Raw genomic sequence first — 19,819 nt, forward strand, 5'->3', positions numbered from 1 at the left:
CCTGGTCTGTAGTCAGCAAACTGGTTGGGACTGCTTGTGAAGTCTTCAGTGGAGGCTCTTGTGATGGTGTGCTCTTTACTGGAGTGAACTGGATCGGCTGGTGAGAGGAGAGTTTAGGGGAGGTTGGTAATGAAGCAGCAGCAGGTGGGAAATCATCTGTGGCTGAAGCAAGGCGAAATACTGGCCTTTGGAGTCCAGGATGAAGAGGCGGCATCTTCTCAGGTTCCGTTGGGTCAGAGATGAGATGGCCTCTGAGGCTGTGCAACTGTTACACACAAAGTATCACATTTTTAGCAGTCCATTAGGAACTTTGGGGCTTATCGGTGTAGAACAAATGCTGGGGTAAATTAAAATTTAAATACCTCTTATTTGTCCAAAGTTTTTGGGTTCACTGGACTTCGAGAGGCCCAACTGAGGCACCCTGGCCTTGCAGCTGTACGGCCCTGGAGTCTGTTTCACTACATTATAGTTGTCAGAGGTTGCAGGTCCCAGTCGCCTGTTATTTTTGTAGAAATAGAAGTCTATCGGAGGGGCAGGAGCAGGGGCGTTGTACTGCACATGGCAAATGAGCTTCATCCTCTTTAGCTGAGTATCATAGTTGGGGATGATCTTCAAAATTGGCTGTGACAGAACCTCTGTGACAGAAGACATTGATTTAATTTAAGAAAAAAACAAGTGGTAGGTCATGAGGCTAAGAATATTTATGTTCAATTGTACTAACAGGAATAACTTAACATTGTGGGAAATATGGGCTTTCATGCTCAGCATTAAAGGAGAAGGTCGATAGACACTAAGTTTAGCACTAGGTGTAAAGATGGATCACTTATAAGAACACTATCTAGATTAGCACATCTCTCAAAGCATGTTGTCATTCCTTTAACTACACCACACCTAAGATAAGAACACACAATTCAGTGTAATCTCACCTAAGATCTGTACATGAGCACCAGCAGAAATGGCAGAGTGTGTTCGTCCCCTCACATCCCAGGAAGCCCTGCAAGAATATACTCCTAGGTCCTCAAGGCTCAAGTTGGTCAGATAGAAATCTGGCTCGTGACCGTTTTGTCTCATTACTTCAACGCCATCTTTGTACAAAATAATCTCTTCAAGTCGGGGGTTCCCTCTGACACGACATGTCACCTCCAATGTGCTCCCGACAAGTTGAGGATGTTGTGGGACTTGCAGAATCACCCAGCCACCTACGGAAACACCACAGAGTTACCTCTGAATAACTTCCAATCTTACATTAGTAAAGCAATGGGAGAAATTCACTAATTTCCTAACATTTAATGTAACAACATCTAACAATAATGCGTAATGCTACAATGCAAGAAGGGGAGGTTAAGGTACTCTATAATACAGCCTGCACCCCTGATATACTGTCTAGTTATAACATAAGGTGGGGAAAAGATACCACATAAGTACAAAAAACCCCAAAACAAAACAAGTCCTTGTTGTACCAAATGGACATTTTAAGTAGAATTATAGAAGAAGATTTATATGTTAAACCCTAGAAAGTCACAGTATAAGTTGCAGGCTGTATTAAGAAGTGCTGCCATCACTCACAGCATGTCTTAGATGAGCTGCACAGAAAACCTAAAGTTGAAAAGAAGCTTATAGATGTTCAATGCTCCAGTGTTAGGATTACACAGGAAGAAAGAAGCCTAACGTGCAAAGCAATTTTATTTCTTTCATGCAGACAAACAGATCTTACCGTCCACCTTGAGCTCCACAGGGACACTTTGCTGGGTGCGAATCTTTCCCACCTTCGTGTTTCTTGTTCCTTGGCAGTAGTATTTCCCGCTCTCTTGAACTTTGGTATTCAACAGATTTAATTCCTGCCCAGTCTGTGAGAGCTCCTCAGAGCCCCTGAACCACAGGTAGGTCCAGTTAGACCTGTGCACATCAGGAATACTGCATCTCAAGTGTGCTCTCTCCCCCGAGAAGATCCTTGAATGTCCTGACACCAACTCAATGTTGGCTCTGAAAGACGTCTCAGTGGGAACTGCAGAAAAAAAGAAGATTACGTTTAAAGGATCTATTTTGGTAATGAGTGTAAATCCTGAGATCACTTCTAAAATAATATCTGTGCAAATTGAAAGTATATTTGTAAAGAATATTTGGTTCATACCATGAGACACTACAATCTGTGAGAGTGCTGAAAAAACTGAAAGAGAAAATAATCAAGTTTAAATGACAGTTACATCAGGTCAGTATGTAAAAGTACATTTTCATTAAATGAGCTGAAGAAAACTCACCAAAGAGAGAGATGAGCTTGTCCATTTTGGAGACTCTTCAAGAAACAGAAGCCGATCGAGTATTTATTCATTTCCACTAAAAGGAGAAGTGAAAATGCTTCTTCCCCCCCTTGGGGTGTAACACATGAGGACTTCATCTTTTCCAAACAATTCTCTACCGTAGGCTAAAATTAGTTTCATGGTAAACCACATCATGTGGCAAATTAAAGAACTTCCCTCCTGTATCTGACCCCTGTTAAATAGCTCTGATATGTTGCACAGTTCTCCCCAACAACACTTTTTTTCTTCTTCTGATTAATGTGGAAAGTTGATATTTTCCAGATTTAGCAAACACAGTTGTTCTGTTTATTTGTTGTATCAAGCCAATTGAAATAATGCAAATTTTACACTTTATTATTGTAGTACTGATGCAGTAGTCTGCTATGAGCTTTTTTCTCTTACAGCACTGTGTAAAAGCCATGAGTCACCCCTCGTATATTTTGCCAGGAAAATGGGAAATAGGTCCAGCAATTTATTGAAATGTGGAAATGTACACGGTAATACAGCACATGAGGCAAAAATAAAATTTGTACAATTCTAACAAGCTTGACAGTTAATATTTGTTATGACCTTTATTCTTTAACACAGTCAAAACTGTCTGAAGCAGTTTTCTTTTAATTTCTTTAAGTAGTCTTGAGGAATAGTTCTCCAGGCTTCTGGAAGGACACTATCGTCAAAGACTGATAGTGTCACATTGTGTGTGGTTTCTTTTTAAAAAAAAAAAAATCCAGGTATGGTCTTACTGAATTGGCAGCGTGACAATATTAAGCTGCTGCCAATCAGTTATTTTCCAGATAGTGGCCATGACTGAGCCTCCAACATGTTTTTTTTTTTTTTTTAGATGCATGTAGCCACTCACTGTTGTATCCTCCTACATTCTTTTAAATATATTTTTGGGGGCTTTTTCTGGCATTATAGATAGTGCAGTGAAGAGTGAAAAAAAAAACATTTACCATTGCATTTTTCAAGTTACTAATCTGCTGGGATTTTCCCAGCACAACCATCTCTAGAGTTTACTGAGGTTAGTTTAAAAAAAAAAAAAAGAAGAGTTCATATCCGGGCAGTTCTCCAAGTAAAAATGCTTTGCTGATTTCAGAGGTCAGAGGAATGCTTTGAACTGATAGAAAGGCAACAGTAACTCAAATAACCACTCTTTACAACCAAGTCATGCAGAAGAGCATCTGTGACCAAAAACCTCGAAGCAGACACCTACATTATTGATAAGTGTATAATTAATAGAATGAAACTCCATCAGGTTTTTATACAATCCACTGATTCACTGCACTGTTGAGCTGTACTCCCGAACTGTGAAATATTATTTGTTGCATTATTCTTTCTAGCTCATTTGAACCCTTCCAGTGAAAATGAACCGCAGAGCTTTTCACTGGAAGGGTGTGTTTTCTTGTTCTCTTTTTCTTTTCTTTGACCCAAGAGGTCTTAAGCAACAGTTCTCGAGGCTTTCTAGGTTTCGCTTTTGGTTTCTAGTCCACTCCTTACGTGACCATGTTCACGGGAATGTGTTTTTTTTTCTTTTTCTCTTTTTTTGTTACAGACAACATAACTAAGGACCATTTTTAAATTGTATCTTTAGGCATTTTGTTATTAAACCTCAGTAGGGCATGGAGTGTGTTTTTACAAATTTAAGGAAATTGGACAAGTGCACGGTGAAAGCAGAAGAGGCCTAAAATGCTATCAACAGCAGGATTACCAGCCACGTCATGAAAAACACATCCTTAAGATATGCTGCCAAGAAGCCACCCTTAAACTATCCCCCCCTTTCCCAGATATCATACAGAACAGTAGACACAGCTAAAATTCTGGGTTCATTTTTCCTGATTTTGCATGTCAGGAACTTCATTCCTGACATGCAAAATCTTGACCATCACAGTCATGTGAAAAAAATTAAAAGGAACCACAACAGTCCATTTTACTTTTCTATTTTTATTAACCACACACCCATAGATGCAAATATACCAATACTGCCCCAATAAGTTACATTTAAATAAAAGACAGTATTCTGTTCATTTCTCCCATGTCACACAATAACAAACCTATAAGGTAACAAAGACGCGGTTTAAAATGTTTTGAAATACCTGATAAATGGTTTCTGCATACAGTGCAATAAGAATTTATTCAAGCTGTTAGTTTATGTCTGCATTAAGAGCTTTTTCTCAAAGTGAATTTTGACAGCAGCCGCACACTGACTGCACTGTTGCAAATTCTCAACAACAACAACAAAAATTAAACCTGGTTGGAAAGGGAAACTTTAGCTCGCGAGAAAAGAAAAATGTGCCTCACATAATTCAAACAAACTTTCCTAAAAAGCTTCCTCCACTTCAAGACTGAGAAATTTAAAAAAGACAGTCGACCTAAATCTGTGCAACAAAGACGCTTTTAACTACTATACTATCAACTAATCTGCGCAATGACCTTCATTATTGAATGAAGTGCTTTAAAAGCAAACAAAAGTGCCATAAAATAAATTAAACTGGTTTTCTAAATTCTCCATGAGCCTCTGGAGTGATTCTGCCTCATTCTTACAGGGAAACGGCATCGTGCTGGTTTTCATTCACCTTCTTTCAGCAGACCTGCTCATAATGCTCTCTTAAGACGTCAACGACTCGATCATTAAAATTTATACATCTTCAAGCAAAGGGTTTTTTTTGTTGTTGTTTTTTAAATCTACTGTAAATATTACAGGATTATCATCTCCTACTGCATCCAGAGGGAGGATTAACCAACACCGTATAGAAAAATAAAATCACTTCTGTACATTCAGCTTGTGACTAGAATGAGGTCAGCCATGGGAAAAAAAAGTATTTCTACAGGTGTAACTGGAGGATTTGTCAACATTACTAGAACATGCAACACACACACACACACAGTTTCTCAACTCACGCACACACTTCTTTTTTCTGGCTATTCCTGTGAAGGGTTGTGAAACGCACACTAAACACAGCACACATTACAAACATGAGCTGGAGTTTCAGAGTTTTAGAGAGCGGCAAGTTGGTTATTGCATCATTGGGAGTTCCCTACCACCTCGTTTACCCCCACCCCGCCCATCTAAAGTGTTATCTAAAGTGTAATGAAAATTATTGTTTGTTAGATACAATTTGGGAATTAAGGGCCAACATAGCCCGGAGACATACGCTTAAAATAAATCCTCATCTGATAGTTTGAGAGTTATTATGCATGTTTAAATATCGTCCATTTTACCCTCTCTGTACATAAAGGGTGAAGAATAGCTGAGGTACTGAAGATGCCACAGTGGGTGACAAGCGGATGTGTTTCGGAAGAACTTGGAATGGAGTCACTCTCTTTCCACTGCTCAGCTGGATTGAGGATATCAGCAAGTCTAAAACTTTAACAGGAGCAGACTGTAACAGTAACAGACCCCTGACTGAGTGTTGCTGGACTCCAGGACTCCACCTAGTGGTCCCTGGTGTTCAAAATAATCTCAAACTTTAGTAAATGCTCTTATTTGCTTCCTGGTGGAGAGTCAGGAGCATTCATACCACTCTGACAGCTGCAACCAGCCTAGCCGTGTCCACAGGTGACAGAAATCCACCACCAATGAACTGCTGATCTGTACGAAAGCTTCTACGCTTTGGTTTTTCTACAAACTAATTTACAACAAAATATTTCGCAGTGTTCAAACACGAGAGTGGCATCAAGCTTCTCATCTTACTCTCTCCAAGAAAGCAAATAAACGCACAACCCAAAAATAACAAACTTTTTTTTTTCCATTTGAAAGTGACATTGCTATAAGGTCTAGCTTCATGGCTTCTACAAGAAAAGGGTGGATGGAGCAAAGATTCTGGGAGTGTTGACTGGGATCTGTATCAGACAGCTGGAGGGAAAAGGGTCAGGGTGGAGTAAAGCTTTATATCAACCAGCAAACACTTGTGGCTGCAGTGGTGGTGGCAGGAGCTCATTCTCAACATTATCAGAGTCGATTGCTGATGAAGCTGCTGCAGCCCCACTCGCTGTGGGTGCAGGGGGGTTTTGCATGTCGGGTGGAAAACTCTCCAGAACGCTCTGCACTTTCTGCTCCACTTCATCGGTCCAGTCAATGAGGTCACTCTCCAGCTGGCGAGCCTTCTCGATGACGCGCTCCTGCCTTTCCCCGAGCCCTGTCAGCAGATCCAGCCTTTTGTGGACCTGACTGAGAGCGCTGTTGCTGGAGGAGGCGGCGGCTCCGGAAGTGAGTGGCCAGTTTGGGGACGCCTGGCCCGACATGTAAAGCTCAAACTCCTCAGAGCTCAGGTTCAGAGACTGGCCATCCAACTTCTCAATGAAGGCCACTGCGCAGCACTGGGAAGACAGGAAGTAAGAGTGATTTAAAAAAAAAAGAAAAAGAAATCTCAACCATGGATGTCATCCGTGGTTTAAATGTCACTAGTCGGTAACAGACTTACTAGTCCTTTAATCTGATTGTTAAAATTTTAATTGATGCCCAATGGTGTTAAATGATTGTGTCCTAAGTCATAAATCTATTAATGCAGGCCTTAGAATGCAGTATTAGAATGACATTTCGATACAAGCGGTGGAAATTAGCCTTTTTCGAAAGGTGGATGTGCTCTGCCTTAGTGATGGGGTGTGGAGATCAATCAATCACGAGGAGTTCAGAGTATACCGCTGCTCCTCCACATCATAAGGAGATGGCTAAGGCTGTCGTCTCCTGGACAAGGTGTTCTGACATGTCCTATCGGAGAAGGTCCCAGCGACCCAAAACACGCTGGAGAGATTACATCTATTGGCTCACCTGGGAAAGGCTCGATGTTTCCCAGATAAGCTGGAGGAGGTGGCGAGAGGGAACTTGGAGCTTGTTTTTTGTTAAATTTTAGCTTTTATTCAAGTGGCTGTTGTGAATTTTAGAACAGCATGCGTCATTCATAATGCACGACACAATCTTGATAATGCACGATGCGAGGTGAAGCACAGACGCACAAGTGGTATATAAATTTTTCCATTAAGCAGTTCTCAAATTTAACTTACTGGGGGATTCTTAGTTTTACTAGTTGGTTAGCCTGATTTTTCCCCTCATTTAGTCGAGTAAGCAATTGGTTGCCAGGAATTTTCCCTAATTAAATACTATCGGTATTATTACATCAGGAGGAGGTACAGCTTACCAGCACTTCGACATCTTCTTTTACAACGCTGTTGAACACATCCATGTGATCTGTACACCGTGGTGTTTCAATTATTTTGGAGCATTTTGTTTTTAAATCTATGCAAATGGGATTTTTTTTTTTCCAAATTAAAAGTTGCTACAAAGAAAAAAAAAACTGATTAATAGAAAAATGTCATTGACTAAACTACAAGGATTTTGGCAATTTTTGTCAGAAAATGTTTTTAAAAAGTGATGACTGAACTTTAAAAGGTGTAGTTTTGTATTGCTGCTGAAGGATGCTGAATTTTACAGAACGTCTCTGACTCAGCCATCTCTTATAGCAAAAAAATAATAGAAAACAGGTCAGAATAACACAAAACAACCTCAAAGCACTAACCCATAACTGAAAAACTACAGACAAACACCGATAAGCCACATAAATGCACTTGTTGTACTAATTTCCTCACCAGATTGGTGAAATAGTAGCCGTCCTCTCCAGTCATGAGTCTGCTGGGGTTGCAGAAACGGGTGATGTATTGGATGTTGGAGTGCAGTCGCGGTGGGTTTGCTTTCAGCACGATGTAGATCAGTGTGGGGAGGAAGTCGTCTGCAGACGCAGCCTCTTTCTTGCTGACTTTGATGGCATTGAAGATGTGCTTGCTGCAACGAGTAATGCATCCCAGCTTGTTCTTGGGAACGCGCTTCGAATCCATTTCAATCACGTCTGAAACAAGAGAAGACAAACAGAGCATTAATCTGAAAGTTTTGTCCTAGCAGCACTATAAGGAAGGTTTCCACCAGCGTACTACAAGCTCAGCATCCTGCAGGTCCTAAGCATCTTTGGACAAAAGCTACAAGCATTAGGTTAGATGATGTATCGTATCAGCCCTGTTCAAGTTTATTTTTAACACATGCAAAAGTAGTCTGAAAAAAAAATTACACAGAAGTAAAAATTAAAAGAAGAATAAATATTATTTTCTGACTTATGTCCACCGCTCAACGTAGTTTAACACTCTGGAGTCTAGTGTATAACTGACCATTTCAGACTACTTTTGATTTCACCTTTATATTTCAAATGTAGAAACTGTTTATCTTTCCTTGTTTGGTATCATTCTTTTTAGCACAACTTCACAGTTATTTTCTCTTTTCGATTTACTGTGTTAACACAACTGAACTAAAAATTACAAAAAACAAATCAATCAATAAATAAAAATAAAATACATTTTTAAAAAGTAGGAAATAGTTACATACATAAATAGTTACGATAATTACAAACTTGGGTGTCCACATCGCCCACCCTCCCAGCAGGGTGACGACAATACCCCATCAGCCTTTAATAGCTAAGGGATAAAAAGCATGGCATAAATTATTTATCTCTGTCCACACTTAAGAAACAAGCTGAAACTGAGACTCAGCAAAGCTTTGTCTTGCTTCTACATCATCTTAAATCAGTCGTGTGATCTGGACGCAACGGTGTGTCAGACTACTTCAGAGGGTTAACACACAAGTTCCTTTCTCTTCCCGCTGTAAGTGGAAAATAAAAGTACTGTCCTTCTTCTAATGTGTGCACAGCACTGCTCCTAACCCTCTATCCCCGACTGCATAATCAGCCAGGTGTCACAATGTTCCTGTGAGAGCGCGAGATGTCCTGTTTTGTTCTTAAACAAAACCGAGTATGAGACAAACCTGTGATGGCTTTGACTACGCTGTCAGAAACCTCAGGGATCTCCTCATCTACAGGAACACACAGCATCTCAATGGTGACCCAGTGCAGGGCTCTGTAATAAATCATTCAGTACTTCAGTCCCAGAGTAGTATGCAATATGCTGTGTTTTTACCTGCAGCAGTATTTCCTTGTTATTATCAAAAAATACATTTATTTAAAACAAAAAAAAACTTATTTTAAGTGTTGTGACGACTTTTGTCTGCGAACCTGATCCTCTTCTGAATTGCCAGGTCTTTCTTCTCATCATCAGTTGTTTCTGGACAGAAGGCTTCCTTGTAGAGACGAGTCATTATGTACTTTTCGACTTCATCCATAATACACTCTACTTGATCAGACGAACCTACAAAAAGAAGCCCAGAGAATAGACATTAAATCAAAATCATACCCAGTAACACTGTTAATATTTTTCATTTAAAGCAGATTCTTGTTGGGTGTAAGAGTGACGCAGCACCTTTGAACTGGGTCTGGAGGCGCTCTGAAAGGTTCTGGTAGAAGTCCTGCACGCACTCTGACAGCTCATCAGCTCCGATGTCCTGAATTAGGAATAAGAAATAATATAAATTCAGCCTTGATATAACTGGAGTGTAAAACTTTGATAGTCTTGAAGATATTACCTGCAGAAAACACAAGGGCATATTAAATGGATACATTCATAATACATCTGATCAACAACATTTACTAGCAGTTCTGCTTGAACTTCAAACTACTTGCCACGGGAGCGTGACTGTGTTACAGTGGGGCAAAAAAGTATTTAGTCAGCCACCGATTGTGCAAGTTCCCCCACCTAAAATGATGACAGAGGTCAGTAATTTGCACCAGAGGTACACTTCAACTGTGAGAGACAGAATGTGAAAAAAAATCCATGAATCCACATGGTAGGATTTGTAAAGAATTTATTCGTAAATCAGGGTGGAAAATAAGTATTTGGTCACCTCAAACAAGGAAAATCTCTGGCTCTCACAGACCTGTAACGTCTTCTGTAAGAAGCTTTTCTGTCCCCCACTCGTTACCTGTATGAATGGCACCTGTTTGAACTCATCATCTGTATAAAAGACACCTGTCCACAGCCTCAAACAGTCAGACTCCAAACTCCGCCATGGCCAAGACCAAAGAGCTTTCGAAGGACACCAGGAAAAGTATTGTAGACCTGCACCAGACTGGGAAGAGTGAATCTACAATAGGCAAGCAGCTTGGTGTGAAAAAATCAACTGTGGGAGCAATCATCAGAAAATGGAAGACATACAAGACCACTGATAATCTCCCTCGATCTGGGGCTCCACGCAAGATCTCATCCCGTGGGGTCAAAATGATCATGAGAACGGTGAGCAAAGATCCCAGAACCACACGGGGGGACCTGGTGAATGACCTGCAGAGAGCTGGGACCAAAGTAACAAAGGTCACCATCAGTAACACACTACAACGGCAGGGAATCAAATCCCGCAGTGCCAGACGTGTTCCGCTGCTGAAGCCAGTGCATGTCCAGGCCCGTCTGAAGTTTGCCAGAGAGCACATGGATGATACAGCAGAGGATTGGGAGAATGTCATGTGGTCAGATGAAACCAAAGTAGAACTTTTTGGTATAAACTCAACTCGTCGTGTTTGGAGGAAGAAGAATACTGAGTTGCATCCCAAGAACACCATACCTACTGTGAAGCATGGGGGTGGAAACATCATGCTATGGGGCTGTTTTTCTGCCAAGGGGACAGGACGACTGATCCGTGTTAAGGACAGAATGAATGGGGCCATGTATCGTGAGATTTTGAGCCAAAACCTCCTTCCATCAGTGAGAACTTTGAAGATGAAACGCAGGCTGGGTCTTCCAACATGACAATGATCCAAAACACACCGCCCGGGCAACAAAGGAGTGGCTCCGTAAGAAGCATTTGAAAGTCCTGGAGTGGCCTAGCCAGTCTCCAGACCTCAACCCCATAGAAAATCTGTGGCGGGAGTTGAAAGTCCGTGTTGCTCGGCGACAGCCCCAAAACATCACTGCTCTCGAGAAGATCTGCATGGAGGAATGGGCCAAAATACCAGCTACTGTGTGTGCAAACCTGGTAAAGACCTATAGTAAACGTTTGACCTCTGTTATTGCCAACAAAGGTTATGTTACAAAGTATTGAGTTGTATTTTTGTTATTGACCAAATACTTATTTTCCACCCTGATTTACGAATAAATTCTTTACAAATCCTACCATGTGGATTCATGGATTTTTTTTCTCACATTCTGTCTCTCACAGTTGAAGTGTACCTCTGGTGCAAATTACTGACCTCATTTTAGGTGGGGGAACTTGCACAATCGGTGGCTGACTAAATACTTTTTTGCCCCACTGTATCTGCTGCTCCCATCATCGCTGCTGCCATTTCACTTCAGTTTGAATCAACTCTCAAGATTCTCACAAAAGACCTTCAATTTTTTTTCCAACCTGTATTTCATTTAGATTCACTTTTTTGTATTTTCTATTTAATCGAGCTCATTCTTCATACCAATCTGAGCTTCTTTGATTTAGAACATTGTATTTGTTTTTCATGTTTTACCTGCTGTAACGCAGGGATTTCCCAACTTTTGGGTTTAAAAAAAAGTAAATCTTTCCTTACAACACCAAAATACTGCCTTTATCATTTGATTTGAAGCCAATTTGAAGTGGTTAACTATAACTGCTACACCAGTGTTGTGTGAATTTGAGTATGAACATGAAATGAAAACTGAATTTTCACAAACAGTTTTGAGTTATTTGAGTCTTGTATATCTAATCAAAACCCACCCGCTTGTAGACCATGGTCTCAGTGAAGGCCCGACACTGTTTGAAGATCTCCCTGCCAGACTTCAGAGGCTTAAGAAAATCAATAAACTCTCGTGTCGCGATATCACTGTCCACAGATGACTTTCGGCTTGTGGATGAGCTGGGGCTCGGGCTGGACTGCGGGTCAAAAGGTGCAGCATCTGCAGAATGATAATTTATTGTCACTTTAATCAGTTACAGATACTTCAAGCATGTATTCTTAATAGCTCAAAACCACATACAGCAGCTAGTGCTGTACCAGAACACATTTATCCAACCAGATTGTATTTAGGTTAAACTAAACAGGTCTCTTCAACGGGGCAAAGATCACCACACACAAATCTGTGCGTGTAGTGATTTTCCAGCTTAACGGGTAAATTGTAAAGCATTAAGGCAAAGAAATACTTTTACTGAAACAAACTCATTTTCATTATATCCTCATTTTCTCAACAGCATTGTAAACTTTTAACACTATAAAGACACAAAATATAGATTAAAACTATAATAGCACTTCATAATGCAGCTCAGTACCAACATGGTAATACTGCGGTATCAATTTATTACAGAAACTAGAAAGTGCTTCCAGATAAAAAAAAAAAAAACCATGCATCTTGATGTTTGGTTTTATAAGCTTCTACTTTCATTATTAGAGAAAATGCACATCCACTAATTAAAGGATTAAACATAATTTTTACATTATTACCTTCACGCATACAAGAACTTTAAAGTAATCTTGAAGGTGGCTTATAACAGCATAATATGAAAACATCTGCCAAATTTACCTCATTATTATCAGCCTACTTCAATAATTGAATTAACTATATTAACATTTTAATCCAAACACTGCACATGTTTTTCAGATATTTTAATCAGATTTCGTGGCAACTCTTGAAAGAGGAGAAGCTGAAATAAATAGTTGTTATTGTATTTACAACCAAAGTTTTACTTTATGATTTTGCCTCAATATAATGCTTGGCAGTATATTTTCATGCATGTATAACATATTATTGACTGTTAAAGAGTGCTGAAGCGCGTATTGAGAGGGAAACTCTATTAACTGAATAGCTTTATACTTGCTGAGGGAATATTCTTCTCACTGAGGTTTCTAAACATTTTCCACTAAATTTAACATAAAGAAAACCATTAATACTTTAACATTAACTCTCTTCAACAGGGCAGACATCATAACGCACAAACCACTGTGACAAATAATGACACATTTACAAAATTACACTGTCAAACCACATGCTGGGTAATGCTAGCATGCCACGTAGCACAACAGCTGGGAGGAGCAGCATTACTACGTGAAAGAACAGTAAAGACAAATGTGGAATGAAGAAACGAGACCAGAGTCGCAGCAAAATAACTTGTGACTGATGGAGGAGCTTTGTCTGCTGTTTGGAAATTTCTTCTTTTTCTCCTGTTTTTTTCTTTTCTTTTTTTCTTAATTCCTCAGCTTTTAAAATGACTTCCTTTTACTTTAATTTCTGATCATGCTGCGTCTCTGTGAGTGGGGCAGCTAATTAATCCAAACACTGCACATGTTTTTCAGATATTTTAATCAGATTTCGTGGCAACTCTTGAAAGAGGAGAAGCTGAAATAAATTTTGTGCTAAATATTTTATTTTTGTAGCAGATATTAAATGTAGAATATTTATCCTTTTTTGGATTTATTTTATTTTATCGGGATGTTATTACTGCACTGCAACATAAAGCCCTACCAGAGTTTCTAGCAGCTGCCTGTTTGCTACAGTACGTACCTTTTTTTGGTGGTGTTTTTGTGGACGGAATAAAAAACTTTGTGACCGTGTTGACTTTGCTGGACTTTTCTTTAGTCTTTCTCTCCTCAAACTTGCTAAAAGGTGTAATGGAAGGCTGTGATTGGGTCTTCTGTTGTCGACTTGCATATGCTTCCTCTTCCTCTCTCTGCAACCTGTGAGGAAAAAAATTAAAAAGAATAGTAGAACTGTAATACTGCGCAGCTGGACAGCCTACTGTAAGAGGAAGCTGAGTACATCTAGCGGTAAGAGAACAGAACAGCTTGTAACAAATTTGTTTTTCTGAGTAGTCTCACATAGGAGACAAGAAGGTAAACAAACCTTTCAGCGAGTGCCCAGTCCTCCTGAATCTGTTTTTGCTTTTCTCGCTGATTTTCTTCTCGCCAGCACTTTGAGCACAGGCCTTGCCAAGCAGTGTTGCCATAAAAACCACATCCTTTTTTGCATAGCAGCTCTGATTGGTCCAGATGGATCCCACGCCGCTGGCTCATCATTCTTTAAAAGGAAGGACTACTGAGTGGAGACAGAAGTGATAAAACTTTAAAAAGTTGAACAGCAACTGTGCTTTGCTGAATCTAAATATACTACAAATACATTCTACAATACACAAAAGCTGAGAACGTCATTCAGTCGTTGCAGCTGGACTTAAACTCCTTTATATTTATTTTTACTACTGTGAAACTTACTGTAGTATACGTTTTACTTATAATTATTAGTGAAGACGAGCTTTAATTTGAGTCAACTGCACAAACACATAACACTCCAAGAGGCCTGCAAAGCTTTAAGGCTACTCTATTTCAAAGCAGCTCTGTATATGCTAGTGTTCTTCCCTTCATTTTATAATGGTTGTGTTTTGTTGATAATACATTACTCCTATTAGTAATGCTGAGAGGCGAATTTCTGCTTAACAAGCCGCGACAGCTTCATTATACGTCTTAAATGTGTACTAAGGATTCAAACCGACTTTTATTTTGGTCAGAAACTTTTAAAAAATAATTCTTCTTATATTAAAGTTTGCCGACTGCTGGGTTGTACTAAAGGAATGCCCCCAGCTATGAGCTAAGCTGTGATTAGCACGCTAATAGTCGGTGTAGGACTCTGAAGCTTACCCTTTCCAAACACCGCTGTCTCTTAGCGACAAATGTTTCCTGGAGTTTCTAACAGACCCTTTTAGCCTATGTTACGGTCCAGAATGACAATTCAATAAGCTAATCTATAGCCAGCAATGTAACCAGTGCTAACACAGGCTAATTACTGAGCTATCATAGCTCGCTAAGACTGCAAGCCAGGTCAACGTTACGTTACTACGTACATTTCGTGTCAACGTACGCAAAGCTTTCTTGTAACGCTATCTTCAGTTGCTCTCCAGTCTCCTCTTGGTGAATATTTACATTAGCCTAACAGCTAGCTTCGCCCCAAACCCATTTTCTAGCTGTTATTTCTTCTTCTTCGCTTTTTAAAAAACATAGTATACAAATAACTTTAAACAGCTTAGCGCCACCTAGAGTAAACATTCAAGAAGTTTACCTCCGTATGAAGGAAAATAAAATAAAAAATAAATAAAAAAATAAAAATAAAATAAAATAAAATAAAATAAAATAAAATAAAATAAAATAAAATAAAATAAAATAAAATAAAATAAAATAGTAAAGCATTTGAAAAAATTTAAAATAACAGCAGCAATACTATAGGCCTACCTAAAAAGCACACAAAGGTATTTGCATTAGTATATGTCTGTTGTGTGTTATTTATTCAATATTCTTGACTTGTGAAAACAATATTGATTCATAATTTCTTAATCTTCATGCCAGAGGGAGAGCAGACAGTCGTGTGAATAGGTTTAGTCCTTTATGACTGCAGTGATTAGTACTAATACTACAGAGTAAGAAGGTCCTGGGTTCAAATCCAATTTGCATGTTCATCCTGTGACTTTGAGGGTTCTCTCTGAGTGCTAGTCTTTTCAGAAATATTTATCAGTTGAGGCTGTTTTTATAATTCTGTGAACTACCACAATGGGTTTAAAATAAAGGATGCTAGCTTTCAAAATTTTAAGTACAAGAGGTCAGTAACAGTTCCTTTGGTTTGTGCATGTCAATTACCTTTCCTTGTTTAGAGTGCCTTCAAGTAGCTTGCATGTGCTTGGGCTTGTTGTTTGAAAGCTGTATAATTTGTTGGTCTGTTTAAGAATGAGTCAGCAAAGCAATACTCCTACTTCAGCCTCAGAGTGGCTTCATTGGTATCGAGTTATTTCAGGAAAAGAAAAATCACTGAGTGAATAAAATGGTTAACAGCCTCCAGCAAGCATGAAAAAGGGCTTTCACCTCATTTCTATTCTCGCAAAGAGAAAAAATTGTCTGTGGCGATGTTGTGATTTGTGTTTCTGAATCTACTGGACAACTGCAGTACAAGATTTTCCCCCAGATTCTTCTGAACTTCTTCTCCTTGCTGTCTCCCAATATAATTATATTACATAGGGGATGCATGCATCATAAACTCAGAAGATCTTTAGGCCATACTTGTTTGGCATGCATTGTAGAAACTTGCACCTCCCTGTGAACGGCACAAGCTGTTCATCTAAAATGACACAATCACTGGTGATCAATCGCCCTCTGAATGTTGAGTGCTGTTTGTTATTTCTTACAGTGTAAAATAATCTTCTTAAAGGATGACATATAATATATAATCCTTACAGTCACAGTTGATAAGAATCAGTTTCCCATGAAACTTAATAGGGAATAAATGCCTTAAGACTTCAGGCCTTAAGACCAAAAATATCTGTAAAGAATCACAGAATTTAAATCAGGCAGAGATCTGAACTCTGGGACACCAAAGCACCGTGTTTCTTTTCTTTTACTGCTGTATATTTGCTGTTTTCTGACCCAATTTCAGCCAGGATTTAGATGTCAGACAGGTGGTCTCACATTGGACGCTATAATACTATGGTATGTACAGCAGTTTGCATCAGTCTAGTGACTAGAAGGTGTCCAGGTCATGTGGCTGTAAAACAAGTACAAATATCAGCTGTGCTCTGCGTGGAGACATTTCTTTTTAAAATGACTGTATTTCATTCACTGAAAGTGTTTTGTATTTCATCTGAAGCCTCTACAGAAACAATTTGAATGAAAGACAAACACTTTTCTCAAAATGTAGACATGTTCCACTAGATGGCGCCAAAGTGACTCAAATTACTTGACGTTGGGACATACGGAGCCAATTGTTTCTTTATTATAATCCCCTTACAGTTAATTTAATCATTTCCATCCTTTTAAAAAATGTTTTTACGTCCCACCTCCCTTCCCCCGAAAAAAGCTCTTAAACGTTGACAGTCTGACAGTCTGTTAAAAAAAACTGTTTATTTCTCGGGGTTTTATTCTTGAAGACTTTGACAAGTGCTACTATCAAAACAAGTGATGCAACAAACCGCACGTCTCTCTGTCAAAGCATCAGGGGGGGAGCAAAGGTCCTTTTATGGAGCTCGAGGTGACCAGTGGAAAAAAAGATGTCAGAATTTTGAAAACATTAGCAGCCGTTTCTCGCCTGGTTTCGCTTTCAGTAGCTTTGTGGTTGAAATGTGCTGTTGTGGGAAAGGTGGCGAGTCCCTACTAGTGTGGGGACTCCCGTGGGTGTTGTAACCAGGCAACAGAGACGATGCCTGCCAGCTGTAAACAGAAAGGTTCGGTGCTTATGCAGCATCTGCCTGGAATTACCCCCTGATGCATATTCAGGAGAGGCAAAGTGACAAAACAAGGTCTGAAAGTGAGGCACAAAGTGCCATATTCGGTATTTTTTCCTTTTTTGGTAGGCTGTCACACAGGAGCATCCGTCACATTCAGCTTCACTCACTTTAAGCTAAACCAGACATTGAAGTTATGGATGTTTGACCATAAAACTCCGCATCACCAGCTGGATCTGGATCAAACTCACGGCCGGTCCTTGATTAATTAAATTGGTGTGACCAGTATTTCCTTCACATACGTGGGGCAGCATGGTGCATCATCTGTGATTAAACCTGTGATGTCTAAGCCTTAAGTCCTCACCATAACTGCATGATATATTATGTTCTCCCAAGTGCTGGTAATCACTGGACAAAATAGTGATCATAATAATTCTTACTGTGAGGCATCAAAACTACATTTTCCCCCAGAAAGTGTTTTATTCTCACGTCTAAAACAATGAATACGAGTTGGGGTCATCAACTTTGACCGGATTTGCTATCTGTAGTGCAGTGAACTGAGTATTCAGCACTGTATTTGTATTTTATTCCAAATGCAGATGCTTTTTGTGAAAGGGAAATCTGACGGTTGTTTTTAAGGAAGTAATTTAGCTCTGTTTTTGTTGACTAAGTGCTTTCATTTCCTAAGATTTTCTGGTTTGGTGACCTTAACCTTAGAGGGTGGAACAACCCAGATAAAATTAGCCATATGTGCTATAAACTGCTCCATGGTATTTTACTCCAAATTTAACCATGAAAAAACAGTGTTGTATTTAATAAGAGTTGAAGCTGCTGATTGATGTCATAGTTTGGTCATTTTCTCATAGATGTCTTTACAGTCTGACTTGTTTCTACAGCCGAGGAGTCGACCCCTGCTGCCCGTAAGGTTTCCACACAGGAAGTGATGTGCATAAATACAGAAAGTCAGTCATATTCAGCGATTTCAAATCATTATTGGCAAAATAACTCTTTAAACTTCAAAACGAGCGACTGAAGCTGATTGACATGGTGCTAAAAACATTACAGCAGGGGTGTCTAACTTAAGGCTCCCACTTTCGGGGTACCTGTGCTGCCTGGGGGTGGTGCCGGGATGTGACTTGTGTTGGACCTCTGACAGAGACTTTCTTGCATGTTTCTCACACAACAAGCAGGTGTTCACAGCTTCTTTGTCTTCGCTATTGGCATTCTTTTAGTGACTTTCAACATCTGTATAAAATCAGGCTCCTCTCAGAGTCACAGTCTGTCATTTTTGTCACTCAGCATATTTTAAATGCTCTAGATGCTTCTGTGAGGGGGAGGGTTTCGTCTTGTCAGCAGAGATTTCTTAAATTCTGAGTGGGTGGCACCTGTGTATTTGTCTGATCTCACTCATGTTCACACTCCTATCTACTGATCAGATCAGATCCTCTATATTCCAAAAGCTAGGCTTATAGAGATATAATAGAAGTGACTGAGCTTTTTGTCTCTGATTGTCTCACCGTTTCATGTTAGAACTGTTTTTTAACTCTTTGCACAAGACCCATTTCTAATCTCTGGCCTTTAAGTTGAGCTAAACCTTGACATTAGGTAATTGGTTTTGTTTTTTGTCATTTTATTATTGGCTGCCTGGGAAACATTATGGCCAAGCTGTGTCGTTTGAAATGTGCTACACAAGTAAACTTGACCTTGATCTAAAAATGAGTTCCGCCCAGACTTCTGTCATCAAACACTTGCTCACAGGTCTGATTGTTGAGTTTTCTCTCTAATATTGTGAAAAGCACACTGAGAAACTCATTCCTGTGATTTGGCCTTATATAAATGAAACTGAACGGATTTTTCACTTACAGGAACTTGTATCAGTTTCTCGTAATCAGTTGTGTACATCTAATTGCTGTGGCGTAACTACAGGAGGGAAAAAAAGTCAATTAAATGGAAAGTCAGCATGAGTTCATCTGAGAGATACCACTGAAAGAGAGATACCTCTTTTTCGTCTTTCCACAAAACATGACTCACTCTCTCGGCTCAGCACTCGCCAGATACTCCACAGACATACTGAGATATCTGCATGTCCCAGAAATGTAAAGTTCAGACCATTTCTGTTTGAAGCCAGAGACAGAAACTGGTGGTTTATTAGGCTGAGGAAAAAAGGGAAGATTAAGATCAGCACTTTTTTTTTTCTTGAGAGTTACTGGTGGCTTAAAAAGGGGCCATTCACTAGAAGAACCGCCGATGATAAGGACATGTTTGGTTTTTTAGGAGTAAGCGATAAGGTGCCAGGCGCTAAGTGGTTTCTTCTTCTCAGATTCGAGATTATAATTCTCGGCTGTGTGAATTCAGACATTAAAACAAACAATTATGTGATTATTAGAAAAATATCACCCAAAGATGAACTGATTAAAATTGAATTCATCCTCCAAAGGAAGCTGCCTGA

At 39.5% G+C, this 19,819-nt stretch overlaps 2 protein-coding genes across 2 annotated transcripts; both read right to left on the reverse strand.

Annotated features, from left to right (window-relative positions):
- LOC102309029 (low affinity immunoglobulin gamma Fc region receptor III-B) lies at nucleotides 1-2,347 on the reverse strand (the record flags this gene model as incomplete). Its single annotated transcript, XM_042224104.1, is given in 6 exon segments — nucleotides 1-265; nucleotides 363-635; nucleotides 927-1,199; nucleotides 1,715-2,005; nucleotides 2,132-2,167; nucleotides 2,259-2,347. Coding segments are annotated over 6 exon segments (930 nt in total). The 5' UTR covers nucleotides 2,284-2,347.
- A 669-nt stretch (nucleotides 2,348-3,016) lies between these two features.
- rabgef1l (RAB guanine nucleotide exchange factor (GEF) 1, like) lies at nucleotides 3,017-15,165 on the reverse strand. The gene is made up of 9 exons (XM_005930001.2): nucleotides 15,010-15,165; nucleotides 14,019-14,210; nucleotides 13,680-13,852; nucleotides 11,902-12,080; nucleotides 9,591-9,672; nucleotides 9,347-9,479; nucleotides 9,100-9,191; nucleotides 7,881-8,137; nucleotides 3,017-6,614 (listed from the first exon to the last, which is right to left on the reverse strand). Exons 2-9 carry the CDS (start codon nucleotides 14,189-14,191, stop codon nucleotides 6,189-6,191), a joined length of 1,515 nt encoding a protein of 504 aa, XP_005930063.1. The 5' UTR covers nucleotides 14,192-14,210; nucleotides 15,010-15,165; the 3' UTR covers nucleotides 3,017-6,188.
- Between the last annotated feature and the right edge of the window lie 4,654 nt (nucleotides 15,166-19,819).

Source organism: Haplochromis burtoni, unplaced genomic scaffold (genome assembly GCF_018398535.1).
Source record: "Haplochromis burtoni strain Fernald_Lab_line unplaced genomic scaffold, NCSU_Asbu1 Contig_128, whole genome shotgun sequence".
NCBI lineage: Eukaryota > Metazoa > Chordata > Actinopteri > Cichliformes > Cichlidae > Haplochromis > Haplochromis burtoni.